A 20,311-nucleotide genomic window follows, 5' to 3' on the forward strand; every position below is an offset into this window, starting at 1 on the left:
TTAAAAGGATCATACACCATGATCCACTGGGATTTATCCTAGGGATGCAAGGATTCTTCAATATACGCAAATCAATCAGTGTGATACACCACATTAACAAATTGAAGAATAAAAACCATATGATCATCACAATAGATGCAAAAAAAGCTTTTGACAAAATTCAACACCCATGTATGATAAAAACTCTGCAGAAAGTGGGCATAGAGGGAACCTACCTCAACATAACAAAGGCCATATATGACAAACCCACAGCAAACATCATTCTCAATGGTGAAAAACTGAAAGCATTTCCTCTAAGATCAGGAACAAGACAAGGATGTCCACTCTCGCCACTTTTATTCAACATAGTTTTGGAAGTCCTAGCCACAGCAATCAATCAGAGAAGAAAAAGAAATAAAAGGAATACAAATTGGAAAAGAACATGTAAAACTGTCACTGTTTACAGACAACATCATACTATACGTAGAAAATCCTAAATATGCCACAAAACTATTAAGAGCTCATCAATGAATTTGGTGAAGTTGCAGGGTACAAAATTAATACACAGAAATCTGTTGCATTCCTATACATGAACAATGAAAGATCAGAAAGAGAAATTAAGGAAACAATCTCATTTACCATCGCATCAAAAAGAAGAAAATACCTAGGAATAAACCTACCAAAGGAGGCCAAAGACCTTATACTCTGAAAACCATAGGACACTAGTGAATGAAATCGGAGATGACACAGAAAGATGGAAAGACAGACCGTGTTCTTGGATTTGAAGATTCAATACTGTTATAAATGACCACCACACTACCCAAGGCAATCTACAGATTCAATGCAATCCCTATCAAATTACCAATGACACTTTTCACAGAATTAGAACAACAAATTTTGAAATTTGTATGGAGACACAAAAGACCCTGAATAACCAAAGCAATCCTGAGAAAGAAAAACGGAGCTGGAGGAATCAGGCTCCCTGACTTCAGACTATACTACAAACCTACAGTAATCAAGACAGTCTGGTACTGGCACAAAAACAGAAATATATATCAATGGAACAGAATAGAAAGCCCAGAGAAACTCACACACCTATGGTCACCTAATCTATGACAAAGGAGATAAGAATATACAGTGGAGGAAAGACAGTCTCTTCAATAAGTGGTGCTGGGAAAACTGGACAGCTACATGTAAAAGAATGAAATTAGAACATTCTCTAACACCATACAGAAAAAGAAACTCAAAACGGATCAAAGACCTAAATGTAAGACCAGATACTACAAAACTCTTAGAAGAAAAACAGGCAAAATACTCTTTGACATAAATCACAGCAGTATGTTTTTGGATCCACCTCCCAGAGTAATGAAAATAAAAACAAACAAACAAAAAAACTCCCAATGGAATCGAATTCAACTTAAAAGCATTTGCACAGCAAAGGAAACCATAAACAAAACAAAAAGTCAACGCCCAGAATGGGAGAAAATATTTGCAAATGATGCAATCGACAAGGGATTAGTCTTCAAAATATACAAACAGCTCATGCAGCTCAATATCAAAAAACGAACAACCCAATCATAAAATGGGCAGAAGACCTAAATAGACATTTCTCCAAAGAAGACATACAGATGGCCAAGAGGCACATGAAAAGATGCTCAACATCAGTGATTATTAGAGAAATGCAAGTCAAAACTACAATGAGATATCATCTCACACCAGTCAGAATGGCCATCATGAAAAAGCCTACAAACAATAAATGCTGGAGAGGATGTGGAGAAAAGGGAACCCTCCTACACTGTTGGTGGGAATGTCAATTGGTACAACCACTGTGGAGAATAGTATGAGGTGCCTTTAAAATCTAAAAATAGAACTACCATATATGTTCCAGCAATCCCACTCCTGGGCATATAATCTGGAGAAAACCATACTTTGAAAAGGTACATGCACCCCAATGTTCATCGCAGCACTATTTACAATAGCCAAGACATGGAAGCAACGTAAATGCCCATCGACAGAGGAATGGATAAAGAAGGTATGGAAGATGTGGCACATATATATATATACAATGGAATATTACTCAGCCATAAAAAAGAATGAAACAACCCCATTTGCAGCAACATGGATGGACCCAGAGATTATCCTACTAAGTGAAGTAAGTCAGACAGAAAAAGACAAATATATGGTATCACTTACATGTGGAATCTAAAAAAATAATACAAATGAACTTATTCACAAAATAGAAACAGACTCACAGACTTCAAAAACAAACTTACAGTTACCAAAGGGGAAAGATGGTGGGGGAGGAATAAATTAGGAGTTTGGGATTAACATATACACGACTATATATAAAACAGATACTCAACAAGGACCTACTTATAGCACAGGGAACTCTACTCAATATTCTGTAATAACCTACATGGGAAAAGAATCTGAAAAAAGAATGGGTATACGTATATCATAACAGAACCAAATTCACTGTACACCTGAAACTAACATAACAGTGTAAATCACCTATACAAAATAACAAGTTTTTCAAGTTATTTTTTAAAAAATAAATTGTATATTGTATTTTAGTTACCTTTGACCTCTAGGAGTTATTAATTTTAGTACTTTTTAGAAATTAATGTTTCAGGACATTTTATTATTGCCATAGTAACATCAATAGGGTAACTTTTATTTTAAAATGCTATCTATCTCTAATGGAAATTTCTTCAGCTTTTTAGGTGAACTGCCAAGGAATTTTCATATTCATTTCTATGACGTCTGTGACATTTCCCTACTTACTTACCTTTTTTGGGTGGCTTGGGTGGTACAACTGGACCAGGCTCTATGTTGTCATAAAAATTATTCATAGCTTTTGGATCAAAGTTACCTATAAAGAAAATAAAATCAGCAGGCATTTAGGACTCTCTCTCCTGTTATTTGAATTTTTTGTTGAAAATATGGAAATAAAACATGTAAAAAGGGGAACTGTTTTTCCAGGGTTTCAAAACTCATTATACTATCCTACCCTTCTCCCACTGAAATTGTTTTACCATTTTGAGAAAATACCCAAGCAAACTACCACTTCAGTTTCTTTCTACAATGTATCACCTAAAGGAACATTTTTCTAACTATAAAGCTCATCTCTTTACACAGGATTAAGTATGTGGCGCACATAGGGTGGTAAATGAAGAAGAGAAATTAAAGGATGACTGAACTGTTTTCTCTGTTTGTTTTGATTTTAATGAACTCAAGTTGTTATGATATCAGCAGCTCAGGGATTCCTATCTTCAAGAAAAGGAGTATCTTAAATGTTGCCTACAGACTTATCAATAATAAAAGATGATATGCTGCCAATTTCAGAATAACAGAACAATCTCACCTCTCTCAAAATGTTCACTCCCTGATACAGTGTCTGTTTCAGCCCCTTCTCCTGACATGACTCCTGCAAGGTCAGTTTTGATCCAATGCCAACTTTGGGTCCTACCTTCACATCTGTGAACCCATCATTGCAATCTGCCAGTTCTGCATAATTCCAGGTAAGCTTTTAAACTGTATACATGTTTATTTACAGAGGATGATATGTGGTACTGATAGTTCAAATATATTGGATCTCTTGATTTCTAGAACTAATTTTCTCCCCCAACAAAAGTTTTCCTCACCAAAACCAACAACGAAGCTGCTTTTCATCAACTCGCACACTGATCTGTATCTAATTTAAATGCCCTGCCCCCCAAAATGTCTAGATTCCTTCTCTGGCTTAAAAATTTAGGCTGAAAACTCAGTATAAAATTTTTCCAGAGGATGGAGGAGTAGAATTTAGTATAAAATGGCTATATTTGGACCCCTTATGAAGGGAGATTTAGAACTGCTTAAGCACCAAAAAGAGCTCTTTATTGCCCAACAGAGACCAAAAACACAGGTCTTCGTTTATAAAACCTCAATAACGAACAGTTTTCCTTGCAGGTACTATACGCAAATGTTTTAATCCATTTAGATATGCTATTTTTAAATAATTCTCTGAAAATAATTCCTATGATGGCTCATGAAAGCCACAATGCTATTTAATTTATTAATTAGATCTTTTTATGCTTTAAGATGCTGCATATGTATTTCTTCAGTTACTTAAGTTACAGCTGATGATGATCTAATTTCTAGATCCCATAAGGCTTACTAAAAATATCCTAACTAAACGTTTTAGTGTTTCTTGTTTAGCTTCAAAGAACACATTAAGCAAAAAAACTGATGCAACCTTCTAATATCCTAGCAATAGTTTGTCTAACCCCCACACAGTAGTTCTTTCATTGCTTAAAGCTACTAGGCTGTAGAGTCCCCTAGGCTTCTGAAAATAAAACTTCAAGGGTACCCAACCAGATTGCTCAACTTTCACATGCAAATATGCTTCTGTCTATTGTTCACAGAGTTCCGTATCTTTTTGGTTCCCCCACTTCTACTGTATAATCGTGCCTTAAAATGGCAACGGGGTACTTTACAGTAGAAGCTCTCTTAGCTGCCATAATTAAGAACAGTAAGTGGTGGCGGTGGGGGAGGGGTGGCTGACTAAAACGGAATTCTTAAGAAAAATTACACGCCAACTTTATTATTTATTTATTTAATTTATTTTTGGCTGCGTTGGGTCAGTTGCTGTGCGCAGGCTTTTTTTCTAGTTGCGGCGAGCGGGGGCTACCCTTCCTTGCAGTGCGCGGGCTTCTCATTGCGGGGGCTTCTCTTGTTGCGGAGCATGGGCTCTAGAGTGCAGGCTCAGTAGTTGTGGCGCACGGGCTTAGTTGCTCCGTGGCATGTCGGATCTTCCCGGACCAGGGCTCGAACCCGTGTCCCCTGCATTGGCAGGCGGATTCTTAACCACTGTGCCACCAGGGAAGCCCAGGCCAACTTTAATGTAACGAAACATATAAACATAGCAATATTTTAATGTTGGACCAAGACCTTTTCTTTATGTATCTGTTGACCAGACTTCTATATTGTCTTTCTTAAATTAACTACACCCATCATGATGATCTAAAGTGGGGATGGGCAAACTTTTTCTGTAAAGGGCCAGATAATAAAAGTTTTAGGCTTTGTGGACCTGTAATACAGTTGTAAGCCCTCAACTGCTGTTGAAACACAAAAGCAGCCCCAGACAATATGCAGACAAATAGGTCTGGCTATGTTCCACTAAAGAGAGCAGGCTAGTTTGCTGCACCCTGATCTATAATTCCCTGTTTTGATTTTAGAATGGAGCAAAAAAGATACTTTAAGAACATTTAACTTGAGAATAGAATCCTCTTAGATTTTTGATTTACCTCTGCAACCCTTTTCAGTTGTTTTCACCCATATCTAATTCACAGTCCCTATATATATTTTTTAAGTGTTTGCCTTTGAGTCTTTAAAAAGCAGTTGCCTATGGCTTTTATAGAAAGAACAGCTTCTCCTGCATTCATGTCAGTTTTGAAAACATTATGCCAGTTACAATACTTCTGTAATTTAAACGGGTTTAAAAACAGGCACAACTGACTCTTGGTAAGCAGACAATTCAGCTGATGCGAGCAACAGTACAGAGACATGGCAGAATGCAGCCTCCTGGCTGTGTATTTTACAGAGGGAAATGAAGAATATCTCTAACCTGGTGAGTTGGGTAAATCAAAGTCAATTAAGAGAGCTTCTACTGTAGTACACTTCTATAAGAGAGCCAAAAAAACCCCAAAAACAAAATATCTAAGATAGAGTTGAATGTTTTCATGTAACAGATAACATAAAAAACCGCATATGAAATTTATTTTTAAAATGAGAAATCTGATGTTCTGATTTGCGATCCCTATTTTTACAGATATCTTAGATGACTATCACATAATATAAATCTACTAAGTTTTAGAATTAAACCCCAGCAATTTATAAAATATTCACAGTAAATGACTAAAAGAGGATAAATACAGAGTAACAACATAAAACAGTCTAAATGGTAAGAACTTAATGATGAAGTTGCCAAAGTAATACTATTTTTTGATCACCCAAATCTGATCTATGGCCATGGAGTAAGGGATCTCTTTACCAGGACTGTGATCTCTTAAGAGAGAGTTTTTATCCATTATTTCTGTAAAACCAAAATGATTGCTACTTAAGCAGCTTAAAACACCACACTATTACTTATGGTTTACCAAATAATCAAGTCTATACCTCTCGATTGAAGGAGGTCAACTTCTTTCAGTGTACAGTCAACATTTATCTGGAGTTGTCTGTTCATGCTTCTCAATCTTGTCATTTCCTCAGGCTAGTAAGAAAGGACCCAAAATAGCAATTGTGGGAAAGTCATTATCAAGCCCAACATTTAAGAACTGCTATTCACGTTAATCGTTCTGACTGGTTATTACCAAGAAAATGGCCCTAATCCATTAGAGGGCATGTATAAGAAGTCCTGTATGTTTTTCAAGGAATAGTCAGGTAAAGTGGTGACATCAATATGGCCACATATAAACAAAATCTGCATATAATGTCGGGGGGGCTATAATACTACACTATGTTCTCTCATACAAATACTACCATATTTTAACCACAAAGCATTGAGAATATTTTATTTCTACGTTTTCATGGTAAGGGAAACTAAGAATCAACCTTTTAAACAAGCAATGTCCACGATTTTAGTCTCGTCAAGGCTGGTAAAAATTACAACAGTACTAATTTTAATTAATGCTTATTAATTGTCAGGCACTATGTTCACCAGAATTCTCTCATTCTTTCCTCAAAACAATCTTCCCAGGTAAGTACTGATATCACCCCCAATTTATACATGAGAAAGCTGAGGCACAAAGAAGTTATATAATTTTCCCAAGGTTATAAGAAACATAATTGATAAAGCCAGGATTTATATAGAGGTCTTCTATATAAACTTATATAGAAATCTTTTTGTCTTTTTTTCTAGATCAAAGGAAGCTATTAACCTAGTACATGAAAATTTCAGAAACAAATGGATTCCATTCTTCCTCCAACTCTGTTTCCTTCTGCCTTGACCTTTCCAGCCCAGCCTACTCCCTAGGTCTTTCAGGGGCATACATGAGACTCTGAAATGTGAAGAGAGCCCTATTTTTCAGTTAAATAAAGCTTTTTGGAAGCCGCTACTTCCCTTGAGATTCTGAATTTCCTTACTATTTACATATATGTACAGTAAAAAATAGAGTTTAGACTCCAGAGGCATGGGTACTGAATCTTTCAGCACAGCACAGCTATTAACCCAGTTACTCAGGTGATTTCAACTACATGAAGTAAAAGATAAATATCTGCTATGATAGGAAGACAATAAAATCCTATTCTGATAAAAACATGTTGTTTTGCTAAAAACTAAATACAAAAGTGATGAAAAATAAGCAAAATGGGTTATTTTAATTACCAATTATGCAAGATATTATGCTGTTAGGACATGTTATCAGAATAACTGGGAATGCCCATTAAATTAGCAGGTGTCAAAAGTTTTTAAAATGATATAACAGGCAGAATATAATAAGAGCTAACAATCCCTTAGAATGCTAGGGGAACAAAAAAGTCATTGAGAAATATTTATTAGGGATTGCTTTTCTTTTCTCCTTCCTAGGGGCAAACCATGTGATGTCAACATGCAAAATGTTTACACCTTGTAATTAAATATTAAAAGTTTAAAACACATCTGAGCATTTATATTAAAGATAAAGCACTTGGTCAAGGGTTTCAAAGAGTGATGCTGTCTTCCTAGGAATATGTGAAAGAACCTATTCTTTTCTTTGTAGAATCACTGGGAGAGTCAAGTACCTAAAGGAGCAAATCCTTCCTATGTATTTGCGGGGGGAAGGGAATGTTTCAGCCACAGCGGTCCTGAATAGTGAAGCTCTGTAACTAAGTATGGAAATATTATAATACACTTTATACTCAAGAGGCTATTATACATGTGCTTATAACAACAAAAAAACTCGTCAACACGCTCATTTCCAAAGACAGTAGAACCACTGGAACTCACTAAAACTAAGAGTTTATCTGTAAGATTCCTATGTCCATCTTCATAGCTTCTGATTGAGGGGAAAAAAGCTGTTTCTGAAACATTACTACCATTTGTCCAAAAGTATACTGTATTTTCATGGGGGAGGGGGTTTCAAGATTGGTTGTGTATAATTTAGACTTGTTTGTAAAGTACCAAGATGTTTTATATCTGACATTTCCAAGTAAAAAATTCTAAGCTTTTTTCCAAAAGGTGGCAGAAATACCTTGAGTCACCTGTTCCATCAGTTTAAGAAGTTGTCTCAAAGAGACCAAGGTTGAAGACCACTAATGTTCTTTCATAGTTTGGCCCCAATTACGCATCTGGGATTGTGGGTTGATCCAAAAACCCAATTAATCAGGACAAGATGAATGAAGGGGAAAAACTTGTGGGAGGGAGTAATTGGAAGCTCTCCGATTATTAAAATCTTATTTTTCCTTCAAAGTATAACTTAAATTTCCCCCTTCTCCATGAAAGTGTCCCATCTTTGAACACTACTAGCAAAAACTAACATTTCTATCTCAGAACTCTGAAAGTACTTAATATCACTACCATTTAGTTGGCCAGCACTTCTGATTTACTGTCTTACATTATCTTTTCTCTCTCTCTCTCTCTCTCTCTCTCTCTCTCTCTCTCTCACTCACACACACACACACACACACACACACACGTACGTACAGGTTCATAGACAGATATATGTATGTCTTTTCACATACAGATGTTGTTAAGAGATGACATCTCCCACAGCATTTAATACAATGCTTTGCAAATAGGAGACTGAGAAAAATGACGGCCCTTATGCATCCTTCACTTCTGCCCTCCTTGGAAAGGTTATTTCACTGCTCCTCTAAGCATCTGCAACTGCACATATAGCTGGTCACAAACCTGCATTTCAGTTTCATGAGGCACACAGGTTTCTAACCAATTTTTTAATACACTACTCGGTAAGAAATTAGTTTGAAACGTAAAGGAGGCAATATGTGCTTAGCAGCAAAAAAGTTAATTCTCTTGTATAATCCTACACGAGTGGGACAGTGATAGTGATACCCATTTATTGAGCACCCACTTCACACCAGGCACTTTACATATACTGCCTCTTTATCTTGACAGTAATATTAAAATATACCTCTTATGATTCCCTTTTATAGATAGGGAAAATCAGATACAGAGAAGTTAGAACCAGTGAGTAAGGAGTTACTCTGGCTCCAGAGCCTATGTAGGCACCCTTTCAACTACATCATGGTGCCACGAATGAGCCTCTATGAACAAAAAGGGAATTATGACTAAATGCTTTATTTCTTAATTAATTTTCTACATAATATATACCCTTGTTATACATGTTCCTAAAGTTAAAAGGAAATCAAATTTTTTCAGAATATTTCAGATTTGTGTTATGTATATACATACCTAAAGCAGATTTCTCCAGTATCTTGTAAACAACATTTACTGTTGGGCATTGTACAAATTGTTTAATACATTGTTTAATGTATATTATCTTACTTAATTCTAACAAAAATCCCATGAGATGGGTACTCCCCAGAAAACAAGCATAAAGGAAGTTGCTTATCCAAGGATATATGAGTGACACAGAAGGAGCAGAAAGAAGTAGGATTCAAATTCACACCTGCATTGAGAGCCCAGATCATAACCACCACGTATAACTGTTCTTCAGCCACGCATTCCTATTAGTCTTCTGTTTTACTCTAGGTCTGGCAGTGGAAACACATGGGAATCACACACTCAAACTTCTCACCTCTCAGATATTATCACCCACATGAGCCACTAATCTCTGAAGCTGGGTGATGGCTACACAGGAGTTCACTATACTATTCTGCTTATTTTATGTATGTTTGAAATTCTCTATAACAAAAAGTTAAAAATAAATTATAGCGTAGGGCAGCAGTTTGACTAACTTCCCTCTTTTTCTAAAGACGTCTCATCAATAAAAGCTCTCGTGTAAAATCTGTTTTTTTTTTTAAGCACTGATCTATGCTACATGAGACAATTCTCTACTTCCAACAACAACAAAGAAATCAATAGGGCTTTAGCAGGGATTATTATACAGCAAGAAGTTGCTAAACAAAGTTTATATGGTTATTTTAGAGAAATGACTTCTATGCGAAGAAAATTTGTTTATACTCTACAAGTACCTAAAGGACTCCGAAGTGCCCACCCACCCCTGGTGGATTCCCATTTGGGTTATGTTCTTCAATATCTCCCCCAATCAGAGGATATAATTAAGATTTCGAGTGGGGAAAAAAATGAGGCACAGATGTGATTTACATTAGTATCATCTTTCAGTTAAAGATAGCTTTGTAATTTTCCATGTGTCTTAAGTAATTAAAACCCTTCCTTCTCACTTCTGATATTGACTATACTTAGGTATTTAGTCAATATTAGAAAAAATTTCATTACATTATTAAATAGGCCTTTTTCTCAACAGTTAACTTCTCAAAAACTTCCACTGGTTCCCCATTACCAGCAGAATACAGTTCAAACACCTCCACTATTCTACCTATGCACATTAACCTGTTAAGACATCAGAAATCTCAGCTTAAGTGAGGGAACTGTAAAGACTCCTTAAAGTCTGTCTTGACTTCAAGCCTTCATTACCTCATGCTCTTTTTCCCTTCTAAAATGCCTTCCCCCTTTCCTCTATGCCTACATAGCAATACTGTACTGTTTAGTATTTTTAGGTTATGCTGTAATACTGATTTTCATACAGTTATTAAGGGAAAAAGGTGAGTTCTAATAACCTTATGAAAATCAGATGAAAGCTATAGACCTGCTTCCCATATAAACACACATATGAAACTCTGCATATAATTTCAGGGACTCACGGATCTCCTTTGAAGCCACGAACTTCAGTTAAAAACTTCTCTATGAGGGCATAGCTGCAGACATCCTGTTTGCAAGAGGCCTGACATATACACTAACTTCTCTAAACTTGTGCACTCTGAGAAAGAGATTACCCTTAGTTAAGAGACGGTAAGAACATGAGGAAGGGCTCCATGAAAAAGCAGAGATTAAGTTGAGCCCTGAAGAGCAGACAGCATTTATACACACAGGGCTTCAGAAGACCACTCCAGCAGGAGCATAATGTGAGAGAGCAAAGTGTATTGAGTATACACGGATAAACTAGCTGATGTATGAGTTCTCTCATTACCCGTGAGCAGACACAGCACTTACCATACTGTATTACAGTTATCTATTGATGGGTCTATTTCTCCCACCAGCAGGTATACACTAAGCTCCTAGCATAGGACCACATTCATAAACTGTAAAAAAAAATGCTTGTTGAACGAATGAATGTTGAAAGATGAAATGATAGGTTGGATCACAGAAAGCTTGTGATGTCACAGGATTTTAGGACACTTGTTTCAAATTTTTCGGAATTTTTAAAGAACTTTAGAACTCACAAATATTAACCAACATGTTAAAAATATATTACCGAATCTTTTCATGAGAGCAGTTCCTGTTAGGACCGCTGTTAATACTATTATCTTAGTTTCTACAATTATTTACACTAACAAAATTGCTCTACTTTAAAATATTCTATAGTCAACACTTTCCCAAAATGCATATTCATCTTGATCTAACTCATGTGCATTAATGTACTTAGAAAAATAACTTTTAAATGTTTGAAAAATATATATACAATATGCTTAAAAGAATAAATGAATACATGAGAACAGTGTATAAGATATTTGGTCAAGGTGTACTTTTCATTTCTATTCGGACAGAAAGCAATTAACAGTGAATGAGGTGCTTTACCTTGATTATAACTGTCAGTGTTTGAAAATAGTGATGAGTCTATGGAATTCACACAAGAAAAAAAAATAAAGCATCAAATTATTTTGATGAGAACAGAAGGCAGAAGTCCTTCATCAATTGTTTAAAAAACAGAAACAAAACCAAAACTGTGCCAGGAACAGAACCTAAAAGAAAAACAAACAGCCTGGACAGCCAACATGTCCACCTTCCTATCCATGCATCCTAATAGATCGTACTTACCCTTGGGATCGCAGTGGTGCAGCTGACCCTTCTGAGCCGTCTCTGCATCAGGTCATGCTCCATACTGTTAACTTCAGCCTTCAATTGCTCTAGCTCCTCTTTCTCAAGTTTCAATTGCTTTGCTAACCTCTCCATCCTTGCTCGCTGATGTAACAGCAAGGCTATAGCATTACAGATAAAGTCATTGCAGAAAGTAACATTGAACAAGTGACTGGGAAATTTCTACATGCATTGCTAATGTATGAAATACCTGTAAAGAACCCTGTCACATTCAACTTCAGGTGACATTTACTCTCATGTCTTTCTAATGCTATTCTGCCTTCAAATCTGCTTTAATTTAGCTCTTGTAACTTCTGCCAAAATGACACCATCTACACATTCCTCTTGTTCTACTGTCCTTCATTTCCCCAAGATTCTCTTTAACTATACCTGTGTGCGTTTTAAACAGGCTCAAAACCAGGCATATTGAATTACAATCATAATTACTTCCCTTCTTATATACTGAAAGAATACTAAATTATCACATATCTTGAAACAAACTTTTAAAATACTCTATTCTCCTTATATTTAGTTAGGTCCACTGTGAACTAATCCAATAATGTTCTTCATTACCAATCCCACTTTTTGTAAATATATATTACTTATAAATATTACACCCTTCAGGCCATCCTCTTAGAAAATATTCAAATTTTTCACCTTGGTAAACTTTACTCCACCCTCTATGAATCTTTTTTTCCCACTCTGTAGTTTGTATTTTTGACAGTATTGATTTCACTTGTTTATATTTTTCTCCCAATGAATGTTCTTCCTAAAAAAGAAGTCTTTTAGGTCACTATTATCATGCCTATATTTTTATATTTTAAAGCAAAGTCTGTAGATGATTCTGAAGCACTAACCCTATTCTTAATAGCAATGCTAGTGCCCAATATTTAATAAATACTAAATATTTAATTAAAATTAAACAGCTAATATAAATTATTTTATTTTGAATAGGAGATTGCCACCTCACCACAAAGATTAAATTTCAAAAAAGGGGTAAAATTACCTTGTGTATAGGCATAGTCATCTGATCCAGAACTAGAACTTCTCTGATATTTATGGCTTCCCTTTTCTCCCCCAGAGCCTGGTATCACTGAAATGGGCTGAATAGGTTCTGGGGCTGCAGAACGTTCTTCTTGGTCCACTAAATTTAAAAGATTTTCAGTTGTTGCTCGGCCTACAGTAATTTTAAAAACTGTAGTTGGGTTTGGTATCATCCGAGGAGACGGTGATGGAGCGCAAGAAGGTCCAGTTGGCTGTGTATATGTAATATACACAGGATTGACACTAAATGGAGGTTTTGGTTGACTGGATATCCCTCTTGAAGGAGAACTTGAAGGTGGCGTGCTGGCTGTGTACAATGAGTGCTGATTCCGTGGAGACGGCTGATTACTGATAGGTGAAGGACTCCTATTAATTGCTGTCCCAGATCTCTGAGAGGGTTCAACTGTAATTTCTATCTTCTTCATGGATCCTTTGGGTAAGCTAGATGGTGTATATGGGAGATAGGCTACTGAATGACTTCCCTGTTTCTGATAGCTAGGAGGTCCTTGTTGATATGGATGGGGTGGAGTAGTTGAAGGACTCGGTGGCATGAAGACATGGGAACTAGGGTGGCCCAGCTGGGATGGTTGTACTTGATGCTGTGGAGAGCTGAAGGGTGAAGGACACTGAGAAGGTGGTGGCGAATGGTAAGCAGGTTGAGGGATCTGCTGTTGTTTGGGAGAATACTGAGAAGGTTGATAGTTCTGTTGATGTGGATAAACAGGTAAAGGACGCTGGCTATAATGAGGCACTGGGCCCTGTGGTGAGGACTGCCATGGCGTACTCTGAGGAGTTTGTCTTCCTGATGAACTCTGAGATGTCTGTCTAATATAGATAGAACCAGGAGACCCATAAAGATTGCTTGGAATTTGTGGAAGAATTTGTAAAGCTCTTGGTACAGTCTGTCCAGAAGGGAGGTTCTGGGATACTGTAACAGTAATTGGATTTGTACTATACCGAGGTATGTGCATGTATGAAGGAGGTGGCGGTGGTGGTGGTGAAGGCCCTTGCATAGCAGATGGAGTCATTCCTGTTTGAATGGAAGATGGCTGTTGAGGTGGCTGTGAAGGAGGAGTAGCTGCACTTCTGTTCTGTTCATTCATAAAAAATGGATTGTAGTTGGGAGTAGCAGCGACAACAGCTGGAGCTGAGTGTGGTTCCTGAACTAAACATATCAGCTGTTTGCCTGCTGCATGCTGTGGATCAATATGTCCATCACTTGAGCTATGTACCAGTGTTCGACCACCGTTAAGTTGCACTCCATCTCCTGGGTGGTAGCTACTAGGAGAATGAATACCCAGGTTAATATGCAAAAGGCGATTTCTATTCATCCTGTTGTCATCTGGACTGTGGTATTCCATATATAAGTATTTGCTACTCTCCTGGGAAAGTGCTCGGCAACAGGCTTCAAGATTGTTGTTGTTCTAGGGGGAAGAAATGGTAAAAATAACATTGGCAAAATGGACAAATCCTAATAGTGGGAAGTCAAGCTTTGCCACAGAATTATGTAAATATAATTGTCATAGAATAAGTAGAGAACAGTATTTTAAACACAAAAAGCTTTATGGTCATCGACCCTGAAAAGGAGATCCCAAACAATCCATATTATTTTACAGACATTTAGCTCACGTAACTAGTACTACCGCTACTGCTACTGCTACAGAAATGTAAAGTACCTACTAATGAACATTGTGACTCAACCCCAACTTTTCTGACTCCAAATCCAGGACTCATCTTACACTTGTTGCATCTCAACAAATTAAAATGCTGGGCTAATCTTGGATTCACCACACTTGCTGTAATATATAAGTAATATCCATCATTAATATTTAAACTGATAAACATGAAAATAACCATGCGTTAGTTTTCAAAAGGTAATGAAACCCCAAACAGAAAGAAGTTATAATAAAATTCCTAAAGACTCAAAACAACAAAAATTCTAAAGCAGCCTTTACTTTTCCTTTAACCAAAGTTAACCCTATCTAACTTCAACTGTCTGTTTCATTATGAAAGATTAAGTTAAAAAAAGATATCAGTATAAAAACAAAACCACTTTTTGAATTATGCTCCCATGACTTTGCCAAGTTATGGTAATTTAACACAAAACCAGGTCTTGACTGCCTTAATGAAATTCATTCACACTCCCACAGTCTCAAAAGTTTTTACCTGCTCAAACGTAGCTTGGTACACTTCCAAAATCTTTTAAAGATTTCAATTTTTTGAATTATATACACACACAAAGATGGTAAACAGCAAACTGACATTTTAGATGTTCCAACTGACAGTAATCAAACTAATAAAAGGTTTCCTCTTTTGAAAATTTTAAGGTACTATAAGATAGTTTTCCATTAAAATACAGAATTCAGAACTATTTTATTGGCCTAAAACACAATTATTCATTGCCTTTGAGATAATCTATTGAAGTTTCTCAATTATCATGATCTTCTCCGTATTTCATAAATATATATACCGATACGCACATATACACATATAACTATATTCTAGGGAAAAGTACATTTTATATAAAAATGAAAGCAAACACTTCACTTCTGCTGAGAACCAAATAAAGCTAAATGTAAAACAGGACATCAAATGTTTTAATTTTAGAGCTGAGAGAACTCTTAGGGTTCCCATCTACTCCAACTCAACTCATTTACAGATGAGCAAAGAGACGCCTGGGAAGTTACATGACTTGACAACAAGCGCTTAACTAGTTAACTGGAGAGCCAGTTCTAGATTCTTGGTCTTCTGACTCCCAGTGCTCTTTCTACTATAACACAGTAATTTCAAGGGACAGGATGTTAGGCCAAAAGTACATTACTATACTGAAACTTTAGGAAGTAAAAGAAAATTCAGTCAAGCAAACCTTTGTAAAATGAATTCTCAGAAATTCAAAGAATTGGCTTTATCAAAAACTCCACAATAACTTTTATCCTTCTCCTTATATAAAACTTTTTTTTTTTAAAGGTGTAGGCTTATTTATTTATTTATTTTTGGTTGTGTTGGGTCTTCGTTTCTGTGCGAGGGCCTTCTCCAGTCGCGGGGAGCGGGGGCCACTCTTCATCGCGGTGCGCGGGCCTCTCACTTGTCGCGGCCTCTCTTGTTGCGGAGCACAGGCTCCAGACACGCAGGCTCAGTAGTTGTGGCTCACGGGCCTAGTTGCTCCGCGGCATGTGGGATCCTCCCAAACCAGGGCTCGAACCCGTGTCCCCTGCATTGGCAGGCAGACTCCCAACCACTGTGCCACCAGGGAAGCCCTCCTTATATAAAACTTTTGATACAAAAATTCAAATACTTTTTAAAATACTTTCTGAGCCAAAGAAAAAAGTAATTGTTGAAATATAAGAAAACAAGTTAAGTTTGGGCTTTTTCTTATCCTGCTTGAAACCATGCTGATGAAGGGAAGGAAGATAGATATTAAGATAGAAGACAGATATTGCTAGATACTAAGCAAATTTGGAGCCAAAGGATTCAAATTGATTGCCAACAAGACAGTGTCACTGACAGATATCTGAAGGGGAAAAAAAAAAAGATTATTAGCTCCTTCAAGTTTTTTAATAAACCTATGGATTAAAAGGAGAACAAAAACTAGAAACCTAAGCAGTAACACTTTACTATTTGACATTTTTATTAATTATACTAAAATTTCATGTTTTCTACGTTGAATTAGGTTGCCTAATTCAGTACTGCCACAAAAAAGATACAAATTTAAATGATGCAAAGTTGGAGTTGTCAGCCTATTCAAATGTATGTCTACAGTGACAAGCTGAGTACATTTTCTTAGGAAGAAAAATTTAAAGACACAAATACAAGATATTTAAGTATTATCTTTATGGAAGTATTTTTAAAATACCACCACAATAGATTCAAATGTCATATCTGACCTGCTAAATGTCTTAAAAAGAAAAAAAAAAGGATAAAAAATTTATCAAACAGTAAATATGACGAAGAAAGAAATAAAAATTGTTTAGCTGGATAAAGAGGTCAGAAGTTTTAAGAAGACATATGTGAACACTCATGAAAGGACTGAGCCAATAAAGCATCATATCCCTAAAAACTGGTCCTAAACTGGGGGATGACAACCTAGAGAGAGGCTTTAAAGCTTGTGTATTAAATGCAAACTACTGGAGAGGGAGGGAGGGATAAATAAAGAGTTTGGGATAAATAGATAAACAAGGACCTACTGTATAGCACAGGGAACTATACTGTATTCAAAATCTTGTAATAACCTATAATGGAAAAGAATCTGGAAAAGAATGGATATATGTCTATGTATAACTGAATCACTTTGCTGTACACCTGAAACTAACACAACATTGTAAATCAACTATACTTCAATTAAAAGGAAAAAAAGGGGCTTCCCTGGTGGTGCAGTGGTTGAGAATCTGCCTGCCAATGCAGGGGACACGGGTTCGAGCCCTGGTCTGGGAGGATCCCACATGCCGCAGAGCAACTAGGCCCGTGAGCCACAATTACTGAGCCTGCGCGTCTGGAGCCTCTGCTCTGCAACAAGAGAGGCCGCGATAGTGAGAGGCCCACGCACCGCGATGAAGAGTGGCCCCCGCTCGCCGCAACTAGAGAAAGCCCTCGCACAGAAACGAAGACCCAACACAGCCATACATACATACATACATACAAATAAATAAATAAATAAATAAATAAATTTTTTTTAAAAAAGGGAAAAAAAGGCAAACTACTGAGTCTTATATATTTTAATGCAAAAAGAGAAACTTTCCAGAGCCAGCAGGTGATAAGTGTCCATACTGATAAACAATATTAATCCCAAAGGAACAAAAAAGTAAAAGACTTAGGACAATGTAAGTTATCAACAAATGTTCACTGAGTTGAATTTAAAGTTCCATTCTTTCAATTTAGTAAAACGAAGACAATAAGCCTTGAAAAAATAAAGGGCTAAATAAAATTAAGTTAAAAAAACAAGGTGGGGCCCTAGAATAAGTTAGGAAGGTGACTGCTAGGAAGTTGGTTTAAACTAGAAGGGTTTCACTCCAGTGGGAAGTACCTTTGCTCTACCAGAGACCAAAATGGGGCTAAAGTAAAGAGTGGAGATTCAGACTGGAAATGTTATGTTAGAAAAAATAAAGACAAGCTATAACACAAAAACGAGACCTAGTAGAAGGGCTTGCAAACAAAGGAAGCACCTCTGTTACCACCACTGATCTATGAGTCTCTATTTGCAATTAACCTCAACTATATATAGGTTTACATTATATCCTGAGCAGCTCACACTGTAAGGGAGAGCTTGCATATTATGCAGTAACATAGAGTTTGAACTGATTGTGTAAGGAAGTCCAGTGGGCACGATAGAAATACTGCTCCCAAAAGTCAACCAACTAGGGAAGTGCTGTAACCCAAAACACACTGCGATTCTGTGAAGGATGATGCAAAACTCAACAGGGGAAGTGTTAGGCCTATTTCTCTGTGGCCCCTTAAGTGGGAAGACACGTTCTATCAGAGATGAAAGATTTATTTCAATAGAAGACAACAAGACAAAAGTAATGTGATTAAACTAAAGAAAGTAGCCTTCCACTTAAAATTAGATATTAGTAAGCATTTACTAACTAGAAAAACAGTAAGAAAGGGAGGGAACTTTCTAAAAACTTTAAAAAATAGGCTAAAAAAGTATACAGTTTAAGAAATTATAATGATAAATTTGAAATTCAGAATTCAATTCTAAGGATTTGGGGACTGATGACACAACCCCCAAAATTTAAGAAGTGAAATGCATGAAGAATCTTTCTTTTTGCTACATGCCTTTATTCTTTTCTCTAAATCACTGGTTTTCAATGGGGGAGACTGTGCCTCCCATGGAACATGGAGATTTTGTCTCCCATGGAGACATTTTTGGTTGTCACAACTGCAGGGATACTAATGGCATTTAGTGGGTGGAAGCCAGGGATGCTACTAAACATCCTACAATGCACAAGGCAGACCCCACAACAAACAATACATCCAGCCCAAAATGTCGACAGTGCCAAGGTTGAGAAATCCTGCTCTAAATGTTCCCCCAACATAAACAAGAAAACTTAACTGAGTTCTAGTCACAACACAAAGTCACCTCTAATAAGGAAAACTGTAACTTAATATCACTATCATTGGTGGGTAATCTACCTGTAACATGCACTGAGACACCACACCCTCCGGAATCTCAGGGAAACGTTGTCGGAGGTCATGGAGAACCTGCATATCAAGCTGTGGACTGTTTTGCGCCATGCCAGAGCAAATGGTGGTCAAGCTTCTCTTATGAAATGGATGCTAATCGGTCTTCCAATAGTAATGATCTTCCAATACTGCAGTCATTTTCTATTAAAAGAAATTAAAGTATGGTTAAATTTAATTACATATTTCACTTTATTCAAATAGAAACCATCAATACATTAAAATGAGCAATCTAAAATAAGTATACCAAATTCTAAAGTTGGAAAATGGACAAATTCTACTTAGCCAAAGATTTTTCTGATGTAATATATAGCTTAATCACTGGTTTAAAAACAACAACAACAAAATTCCCAAACCTTCAGTTCCATTTTAATGCTTCAAAAATGAAAAAAGCAGCAGCCAGATTAAAAATACAGAGTATTATTATTTGGCAACCATATTTTTCTAAGTCTTGAGAAATCCTACTTATGTATAATCACTCATGTTTTCCTAAGGGCATCACTCCTCTAAAGTGGGATAATCATTTTGATGTCTGAAGTAATAAAATCAGGCAACAGGAATTGATAATAACACCACAAACCACACATGTCCTGTTTGCCTTACATTCTCCCTCTACTCTGAAGCCAAAAGGCTTGAATTTGAAGTCTGAGTAAAGCAAACCCAATGTCTAAATGAAACTACTGGGCAAACAAAAATGGAAATGCAGAATCCTTTGTTTTCAAAGATGATGCTGGTGGTCCATCAGTAGCCAGACTTGCCTAGCTAAGGTTTCACCTAGTTCTGGTGCAACTGGCACAGGTGCAAAGATGCCAGGATTTGGGGGCACAGTTTGAGTAGAGGCAAGTGACCCCCAATCTCACTGGTATTAGTCAAGTTAAGCACCCATGTAAATAAAGGCAGCTAGTGAAGTAATAATGAAATCATAAATCAAGTGGTACCATCAAGGATCAATTAACTGACCCATTTTTTAATCTATCGCTCCCATTTTTATAAGGGGAAAAAATGTACAGTGTATATACCATATAATCTCATATTTCTGCTGTGATCACTCATGAGATGGTAAAATATTTTTAAGAC

General features: G+C 36.7%; 1 protein-coding gene across 2 annotated transcripts in view; it reads right to left on the reverse strand.

Moving 5' to 3' along the window:
* The window catches only part of TAB3 (TGF-beta activated kinase 1 (MAP3K7) binding protein 3), a 108,178-nt gene that overhangs the window by 13,070 nt on the left and 74,797 nt on the right, over positions 1 to 20,311 (reverse strand). For both annotated transcript variants that reach the window (XM_059910950.1, XM_059910948.1), the window contains 5 exons: positions 19,187 to 19,378; positions 13,020 to 14,481; positions 11,975 to 12,135; positions 6,136 to 6,229; positions 2,768 to 2,851 (listed from right to left, as the gene is read on the reverse strand). In XM_059910950.1, the coding sequence (XP_059766933.1) occupies positions 2,768 to 2,851; positions 6,136 to 6,229; positions 11,975 to 12,135; positions 13,020 to 14,481; positions 19,187 to 19,288 (1,903 nt within the window). In that variant the 5' untranslated portion in view covers positions 19,289 to 19,378. The remainder of the gene's footprint in view (positions 1 to 2,767; positions 2,852 to 6,135; positions 6,230 to 11,974; positions 12,136 to 13,019; positions 14,482 to 19,186; positions 19,379 to 20,311) is intronic.

The sequence above is a fragment of the Balaenoptera ricei genome, chromosome X (genome assembly GCF_028023285.1).
Source record: "Balaenoptera ricei isolate mBalRic1 chromosome X, mBalRic1.hap2, whole genome shotgun sequence".
Classification (NCBI taxonomy): domain Eukaryota; kingdom Metazoa; phylum Chordata; class Mammalia; order Artiodactyla; family Balaenopteridae; genus Balaenoptera; species Balaenoptera ricei.